General features: G+C 49.6%; 2 protein-coding genes across 7 annotated transcripts in view; one reads left to right on the forward strand and one right to left on the reverse strand.

Annotated features, from left to right (window-relative positions):
- Positions 1-3788: 3788 nt before the first annotated feature.
- Positions 3789-11926, reverse strand: EIF4A3 (eukaryotic translation initiation factor 4A3). The gene is made up of 12 exons (XM_068940563.1): positions 11597-11926; positions 11192-11264; positions 10134-10200; positions 9015-9077; positions 8555-8687; positions 7427-7507; positions 6842-6983; positions 5964-6102; positions 5090-5205; positions 4435-4542; positions 4225-4352; positions 3789-3991 (listed from the first exon to the last, which is right to left on the reverse strand). Exons 1-12 carry the CDS (start codon positions 11766-11768, stop codon positions 3975-3977), a joined length of 1239 nt encoding a protein of 412 aa, XP_068796664.1. The 5' UTR covers positions 11769-11926; the 3' UTR covers positions 3789-3974.
- The window catches only part of LOC104151832 (ninein-like protein), a 31304-nt gene continuing 24558 nt past the window's right edge, over positions 11913-18658 (forward strand). For 4 of the 6 annotated variants that reach the window (XM_068940551.1, XM_068940550.1, XM_068940549.1 and 1 more), the window contains exons 1-8: positions 11913-11956; positions 12168-12817; positions 13654-13918; positions 16308-16558; positions 16754-16890; positions 16974-17111; positions 17418-17556; positions 18232-18342. In XM_068940551.1, the coding sequence (XP_068796652.1) occupies positions 16823-16890; positions 16974-17111; positions 17418-17556; positions 18232-18342 (456 nt within the window). In that variant the 5' untranslated portion in view covers positions 11913-11956; positions 12168-12817; positions 13654-13918; positions 16308-16558; positions 16754-16822. Of the gene's footprint in view, positions 11957-12167; positions 12818-13653; positions 13919-14755; positions 15315-16307; positions 16559-16753; positions 16891-16973; positions 17112-17417; positions 17557-18231; positions 18343-18658 lie in introns of all 6 variants that reach the window. The other 2 variants (XM_068940546.1, XM_068940552.1) reach the window with 2 other exon arrangements.

Here is an 18658-nt window from a genome sequence, read left to right on the forward strand (position 1 = left end):
CTGTAGAAGTAGTTTAGTGTGACTGGCTTTGCAGATCGCTGCCATCACCTGGGAAGAGTAAGTTTGTCAGTGCTCTGCTTCTGAGACAAACTGGTGCCATGGAGACCACCGGGGCAGGGGGGGGGAGGTGGGGGGTGTGTGTTTTAAGTATAGTCCTGGTGAATGGTGCACGTCTGTGTTTGGGGTGTGGGGAGGAGGATCTTCCTGTGTTTGACTTGATGCAGTCTCTGGCTTACAAGTGGGAATCTGTCCTCTGCGGGGAGGTATTTCAGGGAAGTAATGGTCAGACCCGTAGCAGGTGCCCTCTACCCGAATGTACCTAGCTCCACAAGATCCCGTTGCCACTTCTAACTCGGGAGCGTTTGTGCGTAAGTGTACCAAGCCGGTGAAGCCATTAGAGCCACTACATTACAATATGCATCTTGCTTTACTGCCTTTTATACCAGTGTTACCCAAATGCATGTATTGGTTCCTCACACAGCCGATGGCAGAACTAACTGTTGTAAGGGAGGCCGTGGGTCAGAGCATATGCTGTCTTGCCTTGAACTCGCAGACCTGGTCCCAAGGGAGATGCATATCGGAACTGAGCTGTCTTTTTCTGCAGTTTAGCCTTCATGTATATAATATTGCCATTAATTCTACTGGGGGAGAAATTCCATCCAAAAATGTTGCCTACAGCTACCGAGCAATGAGTTAGGATTGTCTGTACAGTGTGTTTAGTTTTTATTTTTTAAGAAACCACAGATAGGGCATGTATATGACATATAAATATATAAATACAATTTTGTATCAAAGTTTTGTAGTTTATGGCAAAACCTGGTTCTGTGGTAGCTAAGTGCAGTCCCTGTAAAGGAATGTTTGTGGCTCATGTAAATGTGTGAATGCATCGACGATTTGAAGTTTTTTGATATATTTGTGATATTTACCTGCCTTGAGCACTGCAGTCTCTCACCCCCTTGGGAAAATCAGTGGGAATGTTTGTTGTGAAACTCTTGTCCTCTGTTGCATTTTAAAGTTATTTCCTGTAATTTATTTTCAGTACATGATTAAAATCAGTTGTGTATATATGAAATGAAATTCGTGCTTATTTTTAAAAGATGCTCACCTGTGTATTCGACTACATAAACCATGTCAAATACTTGCCTTGAAAATTATATGAAGTACAATAGACAACTTGTTCACAGCTTTCTCCTGAAGCTGATGCTCCCCTCGTGCTCGTTGCGGAAAGACTGTCTAGCTCATCTCCCCTCCCTGTTTAGGGGAGCTTTCTGCTGTTTGGAAGGATGCTACTTGACCTGGGGAGCTGCTTGTCAGCTTCTGCCCTCCGACAACTGTATCATTCTGAAATCTTGCTACAGGCTCTAACCTGTTTTCGCTCTTGACTAAATCGGTATCAACTAAGGTATTTTCAGATGTGTGGAGTGTAAGGGCAGCTACGTAGTTAACAGCTGGAAATGACTGTGTGCAATAGCTGTTGTTCGCATTCCTAAGCGGTAACAGCTTCCATAAACTCTTGAGCTTCACCCAGTCTCCCCTCTCTTGAATGAGGGGAATCATCTGTCTAGGACTAAAGCAATTGCACTGTGACTTTTGCACCCTAAGGAACTGCTAGGGAGTGGTGGTGAAGTTAGCTGCCCTCTGGCAAAGAGGGCTCAGCTCCAGGTGAATGATGCCAAAGATGAGGTAGGAATGTTGCATTTTATGATATCTTCTCTCAAAACTGTACAGATTAAATACTGTTATTTAAACAGTCTAATGGTTTTGGTGCTCAATCTCTCTTGTTTCCTTATTAGTTCAAGGACTAAGGAGTCACACAGGCAGCTTGGAGCACCATGCTTGCCTTATGCCTTCCTGGAGAACATGAGAAGCAGAGTCAGATTTGAGGCTGCGCTGTGCCCTGCTCGCCTGGCAGCGACAGCGAGAGCAGAGCTGTCCAGGACGTGATGCTAGTGAGTCGGGGTAAAGCCTTCAGCTTCTGCTGCTCCCTGGTAGTAGAGGACTGAAACTGGCTGTAAGGGGGAGGGTTCTTGATCACTGTCCCAACAAACTGCAAAGTTAGTGCTTTATGGCATGGAGAACAGTAAGGATAACTGCCCCCTCCCCTCTAGTTCTGAACGTTTAGATTCGCAATTAGCATTAGGTTATGCCATTAAAAAGGTTGTCGTCTTGCATGCGAAGGAGCGCAGAGGACCATGCCCCAGCTCTGTGGTGTGAAACCCGTTGCTGCGAGTCAGTGGAAAGGCTCCAGAGGGGGGTTACCCCCTGCAGGGCTATGGGACATGTTATGGGCTGGAGTGGGACCATAGGTCGCAGGAGTCCTGTGTCTGTGGTGTCAGCAACTGCAGAGACTGGAGTGAGCGGAAATGAAGTACTAGCAACTGGAGCTGGACCGTGGGTCTTAGTGGCCCGCGTGTATGTTGGTGCCAGCAACTGGAGTGAGTGTCGGTGCGAGAATATCAAGTTAGACTAAGTGGCAAGTAAGGTAAATGACCTGGGAGCCCGGTACAGAAGCGGTTAGAAGTCTGTGTCAGATAGGCGTGTGTTCTTGTGCACGATGCAACTGGAGGCACCAGGAGGTCCAGGCCAACTGTTGGAGAGACACCAAGGTCTGGGGGGTCAACTGAGAGACCTGTTTGTGTACCTGCAGAGGCAACAGGAGACAAATTGCAACAGGCCACTCAGCTGGTTACTGAATGGGTTTGAGTGTCTGAGACAAGTTACTGGAGGGATCCACAGTGCGCCTATTTGGTTTGGCGTGCAGAGGCGGTTTGTGCCAGCCACTGGAGTTGGGGCTGTGGGCTGTGTACAGGTGCCAGCCACTGGGGATCCAGGGCCAGCTAAGAACATCAGGATGATGCATGGGGAGTACAAGGGAGTAGAGGAACTCTGCTGGTGGTGTACAAGGTGGGCAGGAAGGAGATGCACATGCCTTTCTCTACCCAGGGCTACTCTGTGACTGACTCAGGAGAGGGGTTGAGAACTATTCCAATTCTGTGCAAACCACTGCTGTACTTGAATGTTGCTGCCCCATCCCCGCCCCACCCCCTGCAAAGCAAGCACAAATTTAATAGGGAAGGCAGAGAGGAAAACAGTGTAACTTAGGCTACACTGGCAGCCTAGCTCTGGCCAGCTCTTGTCTAGCTCTCAAGAAGGATGCAGCTGGGAGAGCTCTGGAGATCAGGGATGGTAAAGTGAAGTACAGCATAATGCTGCAGGAGGACAGAGTAGGGGAGATGACCAGGGAGGTTTAACAAGCTACAAAAATCAATAGGCAGATGGAGAAAGGGATGAGGTAAAAGATAGTTTATTACAGGAAATGCTGGTAAGAAGGTACCTTCCTCAGCTGGCACCAAGTTAAAGAAGGGCACTCACCCTCTCGAGCTCAAATCCCCTGGGTGTCTGGCGAGGGGGGAAAAGCTCATCCAGAGTAACGAATGATTAAAATTTCTGGCTTTAGAAGACCATAAACAAAAACGTCTTCCTTTTTAACTATCTTGTAACTCAGTCGCCTTAAAGCACCTTACGAACAGGCCATGGACCATAAACTTTTTTTTATAGACAATGGATCCTTGAGGGACAAGGACAGATTAAGGACATGAAAAAAAAAAAATGCATGAACTATGGCGTGGCAGTAATAAAAGGTGGAGAACAGGAAATCCTGTATTTTATGAACCTAAGTATACAGAATGTCCAATGTTTTTTTCCATAGTATTATCCAACTATGGTACTCCCTCAAAACTCACTACCTGTTACTGCTTCAGGTTAAAGTAACCAGGTACAGGTTATGGTAAAACTTTTTTTTTTTTTTTATTGAAAAACATGGGCAGAAGTAAAGACATTATTTACACAAGTTCCCATCTGCAGCTCAACTCAAGAACATAAAAACAGTAATGTGACAAAAGTACAGGGGTCCAAAACATAATTATGGAAGGTAAGAAATGATACGATGGCAGCTTCCTCATAAACATGGACCTTCAGATAAGATCAGCAACTGAAACGAGAGAGAATAAGAGTATGTAAATTTGCGCTGAGCAAGTTGAGAGCCACAGCCCAGCAGTAAAGCGCACATGCTACTGTTCCTGGGCTTTCTCAGGGCAAACAGAGATGGGTTTGGCTTGGGAACGAGGCACATGGCAAAAAGTATCTGATGCTCGTCTTTCAGATGCTGCGCAAACCTGCAGCTGGAGGAGAGTGGCAGCCTCGCTGTGGCAGGCCTGCACTCACCGTTCATGGGCATCTCGTCTATCTGGGTGGAGTAGTACTGCTCAATGTCTCGCAGGATGCGGATGTCATCGTTCTTCACAAAGTTGATAGCTACACCTTTGCGGCCATATCGGCCTGACCGGCCGATTCTGTGCGGGCAGAAGGAAAGAGAACGGAGTCATCTTGGAAGGGTACTCCAACTATGCTCCCTAATGTGAGTGCTGTCCTTACCTGTGTATGTAGAGTTCTCTGTTGTTGGGTAAGTCATAGTTAATGATCAGAGACACCTGAGGCACATCCAGGCCCCTAGCCCAAACATCTGTTGAAATAAGGACTCGGCTGCAAAGAGAAGACTACAGTTACTGCAGTCCCACTCCCTAGAGAGGCAGAGACATCATCTCCAGCATGGGACATCCCCTGCCATTCTGTGCTCCCCCTCCCACAGCGTGCTGCCCGCATCCGGTTTAGCTACTAGGAAAGCTGTCTCTACACAGAATCACCAACCTTCAGTGAAAAGACACAGTATGATGCCAGCTTTCATCTGACGCCAGGAGCTTAAAAAGATGGGGACAGCGCCCAAACATCTTTCTCCCTTGATGTATTTTAAACGTAGCAACTACCAACCTCTTCAGCAAAACAAACCAGGCTAATTCTATGGCTAGAATTACAAACATCCCTTCTTGGGAGCTCTTGCGATCTCCCCAACTCTGAGCCACCCTAAGAGGATGGATGGGAGTTCGAGCTCTTCCTGTTTTAAGTTAAACAAGGAGCGAGGCCTTCAATGAGGAGAGGTGTTAAGCGCTTCTGAGGCCTGCTCCACTGGGACCTGGAAGAAACCCTGGCCTGAGGTAATAATGCACTGAGCAACACTGTTTAGGGCATTTACCTTGCGCCGGATCTGAACTCTTTCATGATGGACTCCCTCTCCTTCTGTGGCATGTCCCCGTGCATGGATGAAACTGTGAAGTTGGCTTCTCTCATCTTCTCTGTGAGCCAGTCTACCTGTGCGTACAGCCAAGCAGCCAGGGTTAGCTATTTGCTCCTGACAAGATGTGCCAGTCGTGCTTGGAGACTGTATACAGAGACATACACCATTAAGGACTGTATCTCCAAAATGCTTGTTTAAGAGCTTTCAAGTAAGCCTTATGCAAAGCATCAGCTATGTGACGTGTAGCACTGACTTAACACACAGCTCCATGAATCACGTAACTGCATCTATCCTTGCGAAGCTCACTGCTGAAAAAAATGCAAGTCGTGTTTACCAGCCCAGATCCAAGCCTGCCCAGAGAGCTGGACATGGAGCGGAGACGTACTCCAGGCAAGGAGGTTAACAATTTGAATAACAGGAAGGGCTCGGGCTGTGGCTGTGTGTAGTGAGACATCTAGGCCAAGCCTGTTAGTGGTTGTGAGTGGAACAGGAAACACTGAGTTTTCCCTCTTCTGATATGGAAAGAATTAAGGGCATTTATTCAGGAAGTGTGGTTTTGTTTTAGGGATTATACGTAATTAAAAAAATAAGCACATTGTAACTAATCAGTTCTACTTTAAAAAGGCAACTCTTGCCAACTCTACCAGGTCCGCTTATAACCAGTTCTTGCCTGTACTAGGCCCATCTCAAAGACCCGAGGTTTACCTCTGTTCTTACTGAACTATTCCCAAATGAGCAAACAACCAGGCCTTTTAACTGGGTCCACCCCAGCATCCGCTTCTGAGTTACTCTATGCGAGTGAGATAACATGCCCGTCTCACGGCTGCTGTACCTTCCTCTTGGTATTACAGAAGATGACAGCCTGGGTGATGGTGAGAGTGTCGTAGAGATCACACAAGGTGTCAAACTTCCATTCTTCCCTCTCCACAGCCACAAAAAACTGCTTGATTCCTTCAAGCGTCAACTCATCACTGCAAGGAAGAACAACAGCTATAACACAACACCCCAAGTCAGAGAGTAGGTGCAATGCAGATAAAAGGGCTGGATGTGTTTCAGCAGAGCTCGGGCTGCTGTCCTAAGCGCTGTGGGTTGCTGGGTCCATACACAGGTCCGCGTTGCTCTGCAACGTCCCTTGAGAGGCCTCCTCTAAGGAAAGACTCAAATGTGACCCACGCAACAGAGCTGAACTTGGGGCCCCTCTCTGATCTAGGCAGTCAGCTTCAAAGAAAATGATCCTTCTCCTTGCGTTGTTTTTACATTCAGAATATTGGACAAGGAAAACTGAAGAAAGACAACGGGGGCAACATAAAAGCTATCAGGGCTTCAAGCCCAGTCCGCTAGATGCTTTTTAGGCTTGCTCTATATACCAAATTAATGCAGGCCTTCCAAAAATCCTCTAGAAGAGGAGCACAGGAGTCAGGATAGGTGGGAAGGATGAATTTCCAGAAGTCTGCTATACACGGGGAAGATAGGGAGAGGGCCACGCTGAGAAACAGCGAACAGAACTGGACAATGACAAAGCAAGAGGCAAACCAGCCTCTGCTGGAAAACGGGCCGTGAAGGATGTCTGCAAGTACCTAGTCAAACCGCACTGGTGAGAAGGAACACAAGAAGAGACTTTGCACGTTTAAATCGGTAAACACTGTGAACTGGCTCCAGGCTGGAGCAACCTGAAGAGCTCCCGTTCTCCTCCAAGGGAACCTCACTCACCGTTTCACCAAGATGCGAATGGGGTCTGTCATGAATTTGTTGGTCATCTCTAGAATTTCATGAGGCAGAGTGGCGCTGATCAGAACCACCTGCGTAGCTGGAGGCAAGTATCTGTACACGTCATAAATCTGCTCCTTAAAACCTACAAAAGCAAATCAAGCAGTGCTTAAATGTTAGCACATCTTTCTCCTGAGTATCCTGTTCTTTCACAATTTGCTCTGGAATTCTGTATCGGGTCTACGCTATGCAAGGACCACTAAGCAGTGAATCAGGAACTTGCAACCAGTGTGAACCATTGCTCATCTCTCCCCACCTCCCCCAAACCCACTATGCTGTAGCCGTGTTACACAGTACAGTACTAGAGGCTGGTGCTCAAAAATCTGTAACTATTGAAAAGGACAGTGCAACTGACTCAGATGAGAGATTTTAACTAGCTTAAACTGTTGCAGCCTGTAACATAACTCACACTGTACAACTACAGCAAAGAAAGGATTGTTTGTAGGAGCAGGACCTATCAGCTGGGATATGTGAAAATCGCCAAAAGATAAAGAGAAAGGAAGTGCTAAGGAGACAAAATATTTTTACCTTTATTAAGCATTTCATCTGCTTCATCCAAAACCAGCATTTTGATGGCTCGAGTCCTTAAGCTTCGGCGACGAATCATATCTGTAAGATTTCGCTTTGTAAGATCAAAAAGCTCTGAAACTGTGCAATCCTGCACTACTCCTAAAACCGTGACTAGCGCTTGGTGATGGGAAGGCACTTCCAAGGGCCACAGTTTAGGGGCACGTATCTGCAGAACAGCCTAAGAGAGCACTGACTGCAGGGAGGCTTTCAGAGTCTGAGTCTTGGGACGCTATCCGCTAAGCACACAGGACAGGTGAATCGCAGTCCCCCACAGCAACTGCAGCTGGATGCGAGCAATGCAAAACACTGGATGAACTTCTAACCAACACATCCAGCAACTGTTAAGTTCTGTTTGGGGGAGAATGTGGCTTTGCATAATCCTCTAACACTGAAAGAGAAAAGTATTTGCTGTTAATATGTTGTTCAGAGCTAGCCCAGTTTTCAGATACTATTTTTTCTTTTGCAACTAGTTCTGCGTCCCCAGGGACAGGTACCTCTGTAAGAAAACGTTGCTTGTTTCTCAGAGTCAAAAGCTGTGAGCTCGAAGGCTAGCACTGTGTCACTATGGTACTTCCCATTTTAAATCTTCATACATAAAAGCCTTCATACAGTGAAAGTAGAAAGTACACGAGCACCTGGTTTAAACAGAGATAGTGATGGCCAGTACGCAGAAAATATGGGCCTAACTTAAGACACTCAAATAGCCTCAGCTCCCATCTCCTCTGAGACTCTGAAATACCTCCTGAGATTTTTATATTTTCTGCTTTAAAATATTCTCTCCTGTTCTGTATGTAAAGACTCATTTGAACAATGAAAAGTAAAATGTAAACCAGAGAAAATCCAAATGCTAACCTCAGTGACTTCTCTTTAGCCTCTTACAGCTCTGACAAGTAAGTAAGCGGACACCTCATTATATTTAAGCATATTTTACATTAATTGGGTCAAGATAAATGTAGTTTCCATGGTATTTCAGATCTCTGGAATTTAACTGTCTTGCACATCAAGTGCACAAAATGTGCAGGAGGCTCTCATGGATCATCTTGGGTCTGACCGCAGAGGTGACATACCCTCCCCCCATCTCCTTACCAAACACGCGGCCTGGCGTGCCAGCAACAACATGCTGCCCGTAATCCAGCTTTCGGATATCTTCACCCACATTGGTCCCTCCGATGCAGGCGTGACACTGGACATTCATGTAGTCTCCCAGAGCAAGGAGACCCTGTTTGGACACACAAGAACGGCTTAGTTATCTGAATTCTCATAAAGTTTATCTATTATGCAAAGAGAGGCAAGTCTGTACAGCCATAAAATATTTTTAAAAGACACAAGCACACCAGAAAGAGGGATCTTTTAGGTGCGTTACCCAAATTTCCTCAGTGGCAAGCTTTCAAACACCGGGAGTTCAGAAAGAAAAAGCCTCCCTCTAGTGGAAGCTGCACTTCTGGCTCTACTAGGGACTACCTAAGAATTGACCCCAGGCCTTACGCGTGCTTTACAGACAAAGAATGGGAAATCCAAAGGTACAGTTCATTTTAAATGCTCCTACCTTCTGAATCTGTACAGCCAACTCCCGAGTTGGGGCTAAGATCAATGCCTGGGTCTCGCGAACCTGATTAAAACAGCTCAGTTAATCACATGGCCATGGCTGATCAAGCTCAACCGAGATTACAGATCCTACAGTGCTCCACAATGTCACGTTTGAAGGATTAATTACAGAGTTCTGTGCTAAAACCTACTGCTTGGAAGGGTCAGTTCACCTAGAAAGCTGCTCCCACACAAAGCGTTTACACAGGAACAGCTGCTTATGTAAGTTACTTTTGACAAGATGCAGTTCTTCATTTCATCACCTCATTTTTCATTCCAACCTCGTTTCTGAAAACAATTATAAAAGCGAGTGTGCTTTTCTTGTAAAAGAATAAAAACAAATTTTCAAGTGACTTAACTTTCATACTTTCAACTCAGGCAAAAAAGCTTTGCATTGTTCAAGGATGCCAAGACAATGTTTTAAAGTATCATATTTGCGAAATATTTTGAGCGCTTTACAGAGAGGAGGTGAAAAGCTGACCTCTCCATTCAGAACAGGGAGCTAATAATTATGTCCCCAAGCAATACCAAGTGAATGACAAAGCTTAATTTAAGGGACTACTGGTCCACAGAAAATCATGCTAATGTTCAAGTGCACCTATATAATAAGTTGTATTTCAAAAACATTTGGGCGAACAAAATACTCCTGACTAGAACAAAAATGAACATCCGTCAGGCAAAAATCTGGCTCGACTCTGTGCAATATGTGCCACCTGTTCGTGGACAGGTTGATGATGATGTTAGGACTGTTTGAGGACAACTGTCTGCTGGAAGATTAATTTAGCCATCTAATGCTGTCAATAAAAGCATCTGGAAAAGATTAGCTGTTAAAAGGCAGCTTTATAATTGCAAGATTTTATCTGAACTTTTTATTCTGTCAAGGTGGGTTTAACAGTTAAATCCTGACAGCAACAGAGCGTGATGAAATTTTCAGTCAGAATTTTGGCCGAAGGTCACTGCCCATAATTAAAAGATTTCAGTTTAAAGCTTCATTCCTTCACTCTAGCCAAATGAAGGCTTTTATAATGAAAATGCCAGTGATCTACTTTAAAAATTCTTTTAACATGTGCTGCGAAGTCACCTGTATATCTAGGCACTGCAGAACAGAGATGGAGAACGTTGCTGTCTTCCCCGTTCCAGACTGTGACCTGAGAAAGAGGTGTTTGGTAAATACTTTTTCTTCTGAACAGCTAATAGAGGCAATTTCAACATACATCTCTCACCCCTCTGCCCAAAGGTAGCTTTCTGCCATTTGTTCATTGCAAAGAAGTGAATATTGCAAACAACAACTTGCTAAGACAAGTTCGACTGGTAAGAAAAACAGCTTTAAGAAATGTAATCTCAGGGCTAGAGTACTCTCTACTGCAGGGTCCCAGCACTGTCACGTTTACCCCTTACTGCACCAGCATTTCAACTTTCTGCAATTTGCCTTGCAAGATTTTCTTTTCTTTTAAAGTAAAGCAGTAGATATGCTACAATTCAGAAGGCTATTGATTTCCACCAGTGACTGAGAAAATTTTTTTTTCAATTGGATGTATACCCTTTGTTTCCGGAGACAAATACAAGATCGTTTCTACTTACTTCTTTTCCCTTGACGAGAGACCGCACGTGTCTCTGTACTTCTCTAGCTTTGCTGGAAACCACTCCCAAGAGTCTCAGACCCCCGTTTATTCAGAACACACAGCATCTTGGCTGAATGTTTATCACAGTGGCACATCTAGAACATCACCCACTTGGGTTGGCTAGATATTACCAGCGCTGTCAGGAACACTGTCTGCATGTCGGGTGGCCTGTTTCACCCTACAGCGTTTACGATGTGATTTCCCCCGTCCTCTGCCACGTCAAGCAACGGCTGGGAAACGCCATCGACGCACCTCACCTCCAGCTGCGGGCACGGACCGTCACCGGTGCTCGCAGCGCTGACCACGCCAGCTCCGAGCAGAGCCGCGTGCAGCGCCAGCTCCTCCCGACGGTGGGCGGTTCATCTGGCGTCCAGCACCCTCAACTCACTGCACATCTTTTTGGGCAACCCCCCCCCCCCAGCTTCATAAAGACAAACAGGTGGGTATTTCCGAAGCCTTTGGAGATCGGAGCCCGGCTCTGTGCACTGGGGGGGGGGGGGGGGGGGGCTCCACTTACTGTGCGATCACGTCCCGCCCTTTGATGATCTGCTTGATTGCTCTCTGCTGGATGGCCGACGGCTTCTCGAAACCTGCCAGCAGCGGGAGGAAAGGGCGGTGAGGCAGGGCGGCCAGGGACACCCCGGTCCCCCCCCGCCACGCCCCCTCCGCCTCCAGACCACGCCCATCCGATGGTGGCCACGCCCCCAACCCAGACCACGCCCCCCCCTCCGCCTCAAGCCCCCACCTGGGAACGCTGCGTGCGCCGCCGCTCCAGCGCGCATGCGCGCGCCGCCCCAACATCCGGGCGCCGCCGCCGCCCGCCCCTCCCCCTCCCCGCGCGCCTCCAGCCCCCTCCCCCCGCCGCCGCCGCCGCCGCGCTCCCGGTTCTTCCCCTCCCCCCCACCGCCGCACCGGGCCGCACCGTAGGCGTAGATGCCGCGCAGCAGGTCCTCGCGCAGGCCCATGGTGTCGAAGGTGGGCGTCACGTCCACCTCCTCGCTCGTCTCGAACTCCACCTTGGTCATGTCCTCCTCTTTCATGAGCCGCTTCCGCGCCGAGCCGGTCGCGCCGCCGGACCCCGCCGACCCCGACATCGTTGTTGAGGCCCGTTCCTCGCCGCCGCCGCCGTCTCCCCCCTCCCTTCCCCCCCGCGCGCACGCAGCGGCACCGGCACAACCGCCGCCACGCACGGAGGGCCCGGCCTGGCGCGCATGCGCCACCGCGGGGGTGGGACGGGCGGGACGGGCGGCGCGCATGCGCGGCGGGGCGGCGCGGGCGGCAGGTAGGAGCCGCGCGAGGCGGCCCGGGCCGGTCCGGTTGGGTCCGGTTCTGTCCGGTTTGGTGCGGGCGGCGGCGGCTCCGTCTAGTCGTCGTGTAGGCAGGGGCGTGGTGGGGCTGCGTTTCTGCTGCTGCTGACTGAAATATTTTACCGATTAAGGCTGAGCGTTTGCTTTGTTGGTGGTTTTTTTTTTTTTAATTGTTATTATTTTTAGCGGCAGGACTCCCGCTCGCTGTAACGGCCCGGAAGAGCTGTTCTCCTCTCCTCTCCTCTCCCAGCATGAGCTCTGGATGAGCGCTCTGAGCCCGCTTAAGGAAAACAAAAAATGCCCCCGAATGGAGCTGTCAATCAGTGTTTACACACCTAAATTAAAAAAAAAAAATTACTTAGGCCAGGTGTCTCCCGAAGGTGCTGAGCGCCCGGCGCGTCGTAGCCCTCGGTCAGGCTCTTGGCGCAGAGAGATTTCCCCGGCCAGGAATCGGCAGTTACCGTGGAAACCCCAAGCAGCCGTGCTCCCGGCGAGGAAATAAAAACGGGCCTTTTTCCCAGCCTGGTTTGTTTTCATTTGCGTTGCTTTGGCCATTCGTACCCCAAAACGCATTGAAAGAGGCTTCCAGCCGACGCGTACCCTGCAAAGAGTTGGCCGGCGGCTGAGAGGCCGGGGCTGGAGCGGCGAAGGCGTCGGTGGCTTGTGAGCTCGTGAGGTGACGGCCAGCGTCAAAGAGTGATGAAAATACCTCCGCTCTGCGCCGGCCGTTTGGGAAAAATCCTGCCTCTCTGAGGCGCTCCGAGAGAAACGCTGCGGTCGGACGGCTTGCGTTGCCTGCGTGCTTTTGCCATCTCTCGTTCGTGGAGGCACTGCAGGTAGCGCGGGGGCTCGCCCTTGTTTCAAAAGCGGTATTTCAGAAGGTGCCTGCATGTGGGACCCGCTTTGCCCATGCGCACCCTGGCGTCCTGCCCCAGACCCAGCAGCACCCCGAGCAACGTGCGGGTGGAGGACGGGCTGGCTCTCAGCCCCCGTATCACCCCCGTGCAAGCCCAGGGGTGTCAAACAAGGGAAAAGAAAGAGATTTGTAGAGGAAGCTGAGAGAAGCCAAGAGCAAAGCGTGCTTTGCTTTGCCTGGCTCCAGCCCTGTCCCTGCCGTTCCTCTGCCCGTGTCCTGCAGGCAGCAGGGGTCCCGTTTTGACAGAGCTGGGTCTCCAGGTTTGCTTCTGGGGCAGAGGGTTTGGATCTGGGCGTGCTGCACCCCACGTCTTCCGTTCCTGTCTGGGATTTCAGCAAGATTTACATCTTCCATCTTCTTTTCCCCTTTTTCTCCTCCTTCAGCAGTGATTTTTCTTTTTCATCCTCGTCCTCTTTCCACCAGTCTAGACAGCTGCTTGGCTGATCTCTGAACAAACCCTTCAGCTCTCACGGGGGAAGGTTCTCTCCTACTTGGCAGGACGGTCGTTGAGTCCTGAGCTAGAATTCCATTTGACGTGCCGAAACAGAGCTGTCATGGAAAAATGGGTGTTTCCAGGCCCAGCATGTCTGAGGGTGCCTGGGGTGCACCAGGTGAACGTGGGTCGGTACCGCTTCAGTTGCGAGCGGACACGGTTGTGAGGAACTGGACCCTTGAGGAGTGACAGCAGGTTTGGGGTGCGTGACCCACGCCCCGGGGCAGAGAGCGGCTGACGTTCTTTTCTCTTTCTTTTTACAGAGCCCGAAGGCGAACGAAGCGGGTGAAAGCGGTAAAGGCCCTGGCAACGTGGTGGGAAGGCTGTTTTCAGGACGGCAGACTCGTACCATGTTTTCACCTGGAAGCCTGACCTAGGCTGCAGCCCCTGCCGTGTGCCCAGCCCTTGCTTGGACGTGGCTGAGGCTCAAGTCCAGGCTCTCCGGGAGGCGCTTGGTGTGGGAGGCAAGGGATTCCTCGGCTGGTGCTGGTCTGCAAGAGCGTTTGGCTGAAGGAGCTCAGGAAGAAGGTGAGCAGGGGGGAAAGGCTGGGAGCCAGCCTGTTGCGAGAGGACTGGCAGGGGGATTTGCTGTGCATTGACTGCGTACAGTCGAAATGATGGTCCGAAGCAACCTTTGCATCCTGCAGAGCACAGGCACTGGTCCTCAGCCGGTGTACTCCAGCACAGCTTCATTTCCCTGGAGGCAGAGATAGCTTCCTCTGGAGAGGAGCTGCTCTGTAGTGGTGGGAAGGGAACTCTGAAGGCCTCTGGTCTAGTCCTCTTAACCGCAGCAGGGCCAGCTTCCAGGCTAGACCACGTTGCTCAGGGCTTGTCCAGTCAAGGTTTGAACATCTCCCAGGATGGAGACCGCACAGCCTTTCTGGACCTGTCTCAGGGATGCACTACACTCAGGTGGAAGAATTTTTTCCTTATGGCCAGTCAGGGTTTTCCTTGTTGCAGCTTGTGCCTGTTATATCTTGTCCTTTCGCTGTGCATCTGAGAAGATTCTGCCGTTTCCAAGATGAAAGGCTATGTCCAGGGTGAACGCACATCTCTTTGGGGTCCTGGGGTAGGCATGGGGGCCTTAATCCCTTCTCTCCCAGAACCGGAGCAGGGTTCAAATGGTTTTCATGCTTGTGTGGATCCACCACTGGGCTAGTGTTTCAGGCTTGGCGGAGAGGAGTTTGATTCTTTGTACGTGCATGGAAGAAGTGCAGTGTTAATTTTCAAAGAGGGTTTTTTAATTGTGTGTTCTGTTTGCACTGCAAAAAATAAAATGGGATTTCCTTTAAGAAGCTGGTTTGGATGCTTGCAGCTGTGTTTCTGAAGCTGGTAGGTTTCTCTTCTCTTGACCTCAGTCTTTAGGAACTCAAGGATTTATTCACTAAACTGGACAAGGATGGCAGAGTGAGCACTGAGGAGTTCCAGATTGGCTTTTTCAGCCATGCAACGCTCTCTTCCCGGGGTACACCAACGCCTCTCAAGCAGCCAAGGCTGTTAGCGCTTGACGAGATGAGTTTAAAGGAAGAAGGCTTTCCTTTAAAATTAAAGATCCTGGTTCAAGGCCTTGATCTGCAGTTGCTTGGAGGTGATTTCCATTAATTATCAGGATCCACAAGTTATTGCCAGTTCCTTATGCAGGACAGTGTGTAAGGGCAGTGTGACACAAACGTCCTGCAGAGAATCCAGACAGAAATCCAGCTGTCATGCCTGGGAAGGTTTCTCTGTCCTTTTCCCCCCCAAAAAGGAGGCTGAACAATGGGGCTCTGCTGAGAGTGATTCAGGCCAAGATGTTTCGTTTCACGAGGGGCTGATTTAAGAGCCGCTAATGGAGGTGACTTGGGCACCTGAGGGCAGTGATTTGGGGACAGTTTTCCACTTGCCGGGCAGTTCCTGGGGATGGTCTGGACTTCACCGCTGTACGGTAAGTAAACGACTCCTTCCAGAGCTGTCTGAGTAGTTAAAACCCTGTGCAGGTGGATCGGGATGATAATACAGAATAACGCAGCGCTGCCAAGCCTCTTTTTTTTACTGGAGAGAGAGGAATGCACTTCATGGCAGAGGGGAAAAATGACCGCAATTCTAACATGGGCTTCAGAAGTGCTGACATCTCTGCACCTTTCCTGACTAAGGTTGTCCCCCGTTTAGTGCACAGAGCAAACTTCATCCTGCTTTAACTGATGTAAAATATTTCTCTCTGCTTAGTGCTTTTAATCCCAGGGACTGTCAAGGTGTTTGCAAATGCTTTAGAAGTAACTGCAACTTCAGTGCGTTAAGGCAGAAGTGAATAGCTGATTCCCCCAGCAGCCAGAGGAGCTCCGTCCAGGATCCTGGGCAAAACTACTCTTTTAAAAAAAAAAAAAAAAAAAAAAAAGACTAACACAAAGCGTTTCAGGCTCTTTTGGCTTACAACTTTGAGGTAAGTGTTGAGTGAGGCAAGGCATCCAAACTTGGTGTGAAATTGGTACTCTTGGAGATGTTACCAGTTGTGCATGGGGTCTCTGGCAATTGGGTGCTGCTCTTTGGGTCAGTTTGGCTGAATCGCGCTTGCCTCTGAAGTAGGCAGAGTTAAGCTGCCTCCAGCCCAATTTTAGCTCCTAGATCAAACAAAAAGTTGTCTGGCAGTCCTAGTCTGATGTTTTTCACAAGACCATCTGATACTATATAACTTCCAGTGTTAGTGTTTCTGTGGATGCCGAGTTTTCTGGGTTGTTAGGGAGATCAGACTGCTTTACCGCTTGCTCCTTTTGGCTGCCTGAGGGACAGTTCAGGACATCTCACCTCCTGGCAGCTTGGTGTTATTTGTAGAGCTTTCTCCAGTATCTGTGGGGTGCCTGCAGCCTCTTTTTAGTATTGAAAGATTCCGGGTTTTCTCTGCTAGTTTTGCCCTGCTGACTGCTCTCTGTTTTCTTTCCAGGCATTTGTTGGATGGGCAGGGAAGCAGCTTGTCCTTCCCGCTAAGCTGTGTGGGCCCACACCTCTGCTCCAGCAACGGCACTGGATTTGCCAAGTCTGAGCTTGTCGCTGCTGTTTGGCCCCAGGAAGTGGTGCAGAGCCAAGGAGATCCTCAGGGTCTCTAGTGCTGCCTTGTCTGGCGGCAGTGAGTGAAGCAAGCACAAGGCCTTCCAGCAAGCACCTGTCTGGGGAAGAAGGAGCGCTTGCAGGCAGGTTTGTAATGATGGGGTTTTGTCCACCTCAGGACTGGAGAAAAATCTGGGATTGGATGGATGTGATCCAAGCCTCCCTGTGAGACATGGGGGTCACGTCAAGGACTGGAGGGTGCTTGGATGATGTGACAACAGAAGCCCTATTGGCACCATTGAGAGCAGGAAAGAGAGATTTCAGTCTGTGCTCTTCTTGCAGAGCCTCAGTGGCAGCACAGAGGAGTGGGTGAGCCTGCCAGAGCTGGCGAAGGCCTTGGACGACGCGCTCATGGTCCCTAGGAGCGGGCTTCAGCATGCATCTCTTTCCTCCTACGAATGCAAACTGCGGTGCCTCAGGTGAGGGCACGGCCCCCCACAAAGAGGGCCCTTCTGTGGGGTGCCTGGGCCATCCCTCAACGCACTGCTCGCCGTTCCCACAGGATGCGGGTGAGGCAGATCTCCAGGGAGAGGGACAAGGCAAGGCTGGACTTGGAGGAAGCAGAGAGACGCTACCTGCAGCTCATGGGGGAGGTGAATGAGCACTATGCTGCTCACAAATACAGCCAGGGCAGGCTCAGGTAGGAGGAAAAAGGTTTTTCCTTTGGTTGGGCAGGGAAAATGATTTTTTCTGTGGGTGCCTAGGGCCTCTCCCCCCCATTCCAAAATCCCTTCCTGGATCTCCGTCTTGTTTTACCATTGCCTCAGTGCCAGACAAGTCCCTGAAGACCCCCTGTCCCATGCATGCTCCTCCCGCGGGCCCAACACCCCTCCAGCCAAGCTCTCATCTCCTGCTTCGTGAGTGCCGAGAGGGGATGCCTGGATGTCTTGTGCCCAGCTGTGAACATGTCTTTGGGTGCCCAAACTGTGGTGCTTGTCTGTTCCAGGGACATTCAGACTGAAATGCAGGCAAAAGACCTGCTTTTGCAGCAAGTGACCAACCGTCAAGCCAAGCTGGAGGCTGATGCACAGTTCCTCCAGGGCAAAGAGGCCAGCCTGCGAGGAAGACTGAACCTCACAATGGAGGTAAAACTGCCCTGGATGAAACGTTTTCTCTCCTCCAGAGGAGGCAAAGTAGAGGTGGTGACAAAGATGCATGGCTTGTCTTTGTTCTTGGTGGGAAGCCCTAGGTGCTTTATGCAGAAAAATCATCAGTCACATCTGTACTAGTGAATTAGATGCACAGCCCACTCCCTGGCCCTGACGTTACTAAATCCCCATGTTTGACGGGAACGGTTCTTGGCCCACAGTACAGTAACACCTGAACAGCTAATGGCTGAGGCTGAAACTGTGCCAGGGAGCATGCCAAGAGCAGAGACAATGTCCCAGTGCCTGGAACATTCTCAGTGCTGTTCAGTGTATTACTATAGACAGAGATAGCTCAGGACTTGCTGCCTCTGTTGGCTATGAAGGAAGCTGTGGTTTTGCGAAGCAGAAGTAGAGACGAGTTTACAGGCTGTCCAGCTCTTATCCTGCAAAACCCGCTCATATCCTTTGGAGAGATGAGCCAAACCCCAGCCCACGCGGCATGTATCAGCACTGTGCTGTCCGGAGCAAGGTCTCCCGTCAGCTGTGCTGGGCTCAGCACGCCGATCAGCCTGTTGCTTTACAGCTCCCTGTTGAGGGCCCGTGGCCAATGAACCCGTCCTCTGATGTGAGGACCCGCAACATCACGAAGAATCTCCTCCCTTTTATCTGTAGGAGAACACACAGTTGCAAAACAAGGTCACGGAGATGGCTGAAAAGCTGGTGGCCTCTGAAAAGCTGGTGTTGGAGCTGCAGAAAGAGCTGAAGCTCATTTTGAAGGACAAGGTAGCCTTTCTCTCTGCGTTGTGGTTGAGTAGGATCTTTTCAGGAGCTCATCAAAAAATTGATTTCTTCTCTAGGAAATCTTGTGTATCACATGTCGGTTGTTTTGGTTCTCCCCCTCTTTGAATTTCCCCACCTGTTAATGACAGCCTGGAAAGAAAAATGTTGGCTTTTAAGTTGGGCCCTTCAAAGATCAAAAGAAAAAACATGAGGAAAGTTTGCAAGTGTAGAAATGTCTACAAATCTGAAGTTCTTAAGTGAGAACTTCGGGGTTTGGCTTCCAGAAAAGAGAAGTTTTCTTCTTCACCAGAGTTGAAGA

Source organism: Struthio camelus, chromosome 3 (genome assembly GCF_040807025.1).
Source record: "Struthio camelus isolate bStrCam1 chromosome 3, bStrCam1.hap1, whole genome shotgun sequence".
NCBI lineage: Eukaryota > Metazoa > Chordata > Aves > Struthioniformes > Struthionidae > Struthio > Struthio camelus.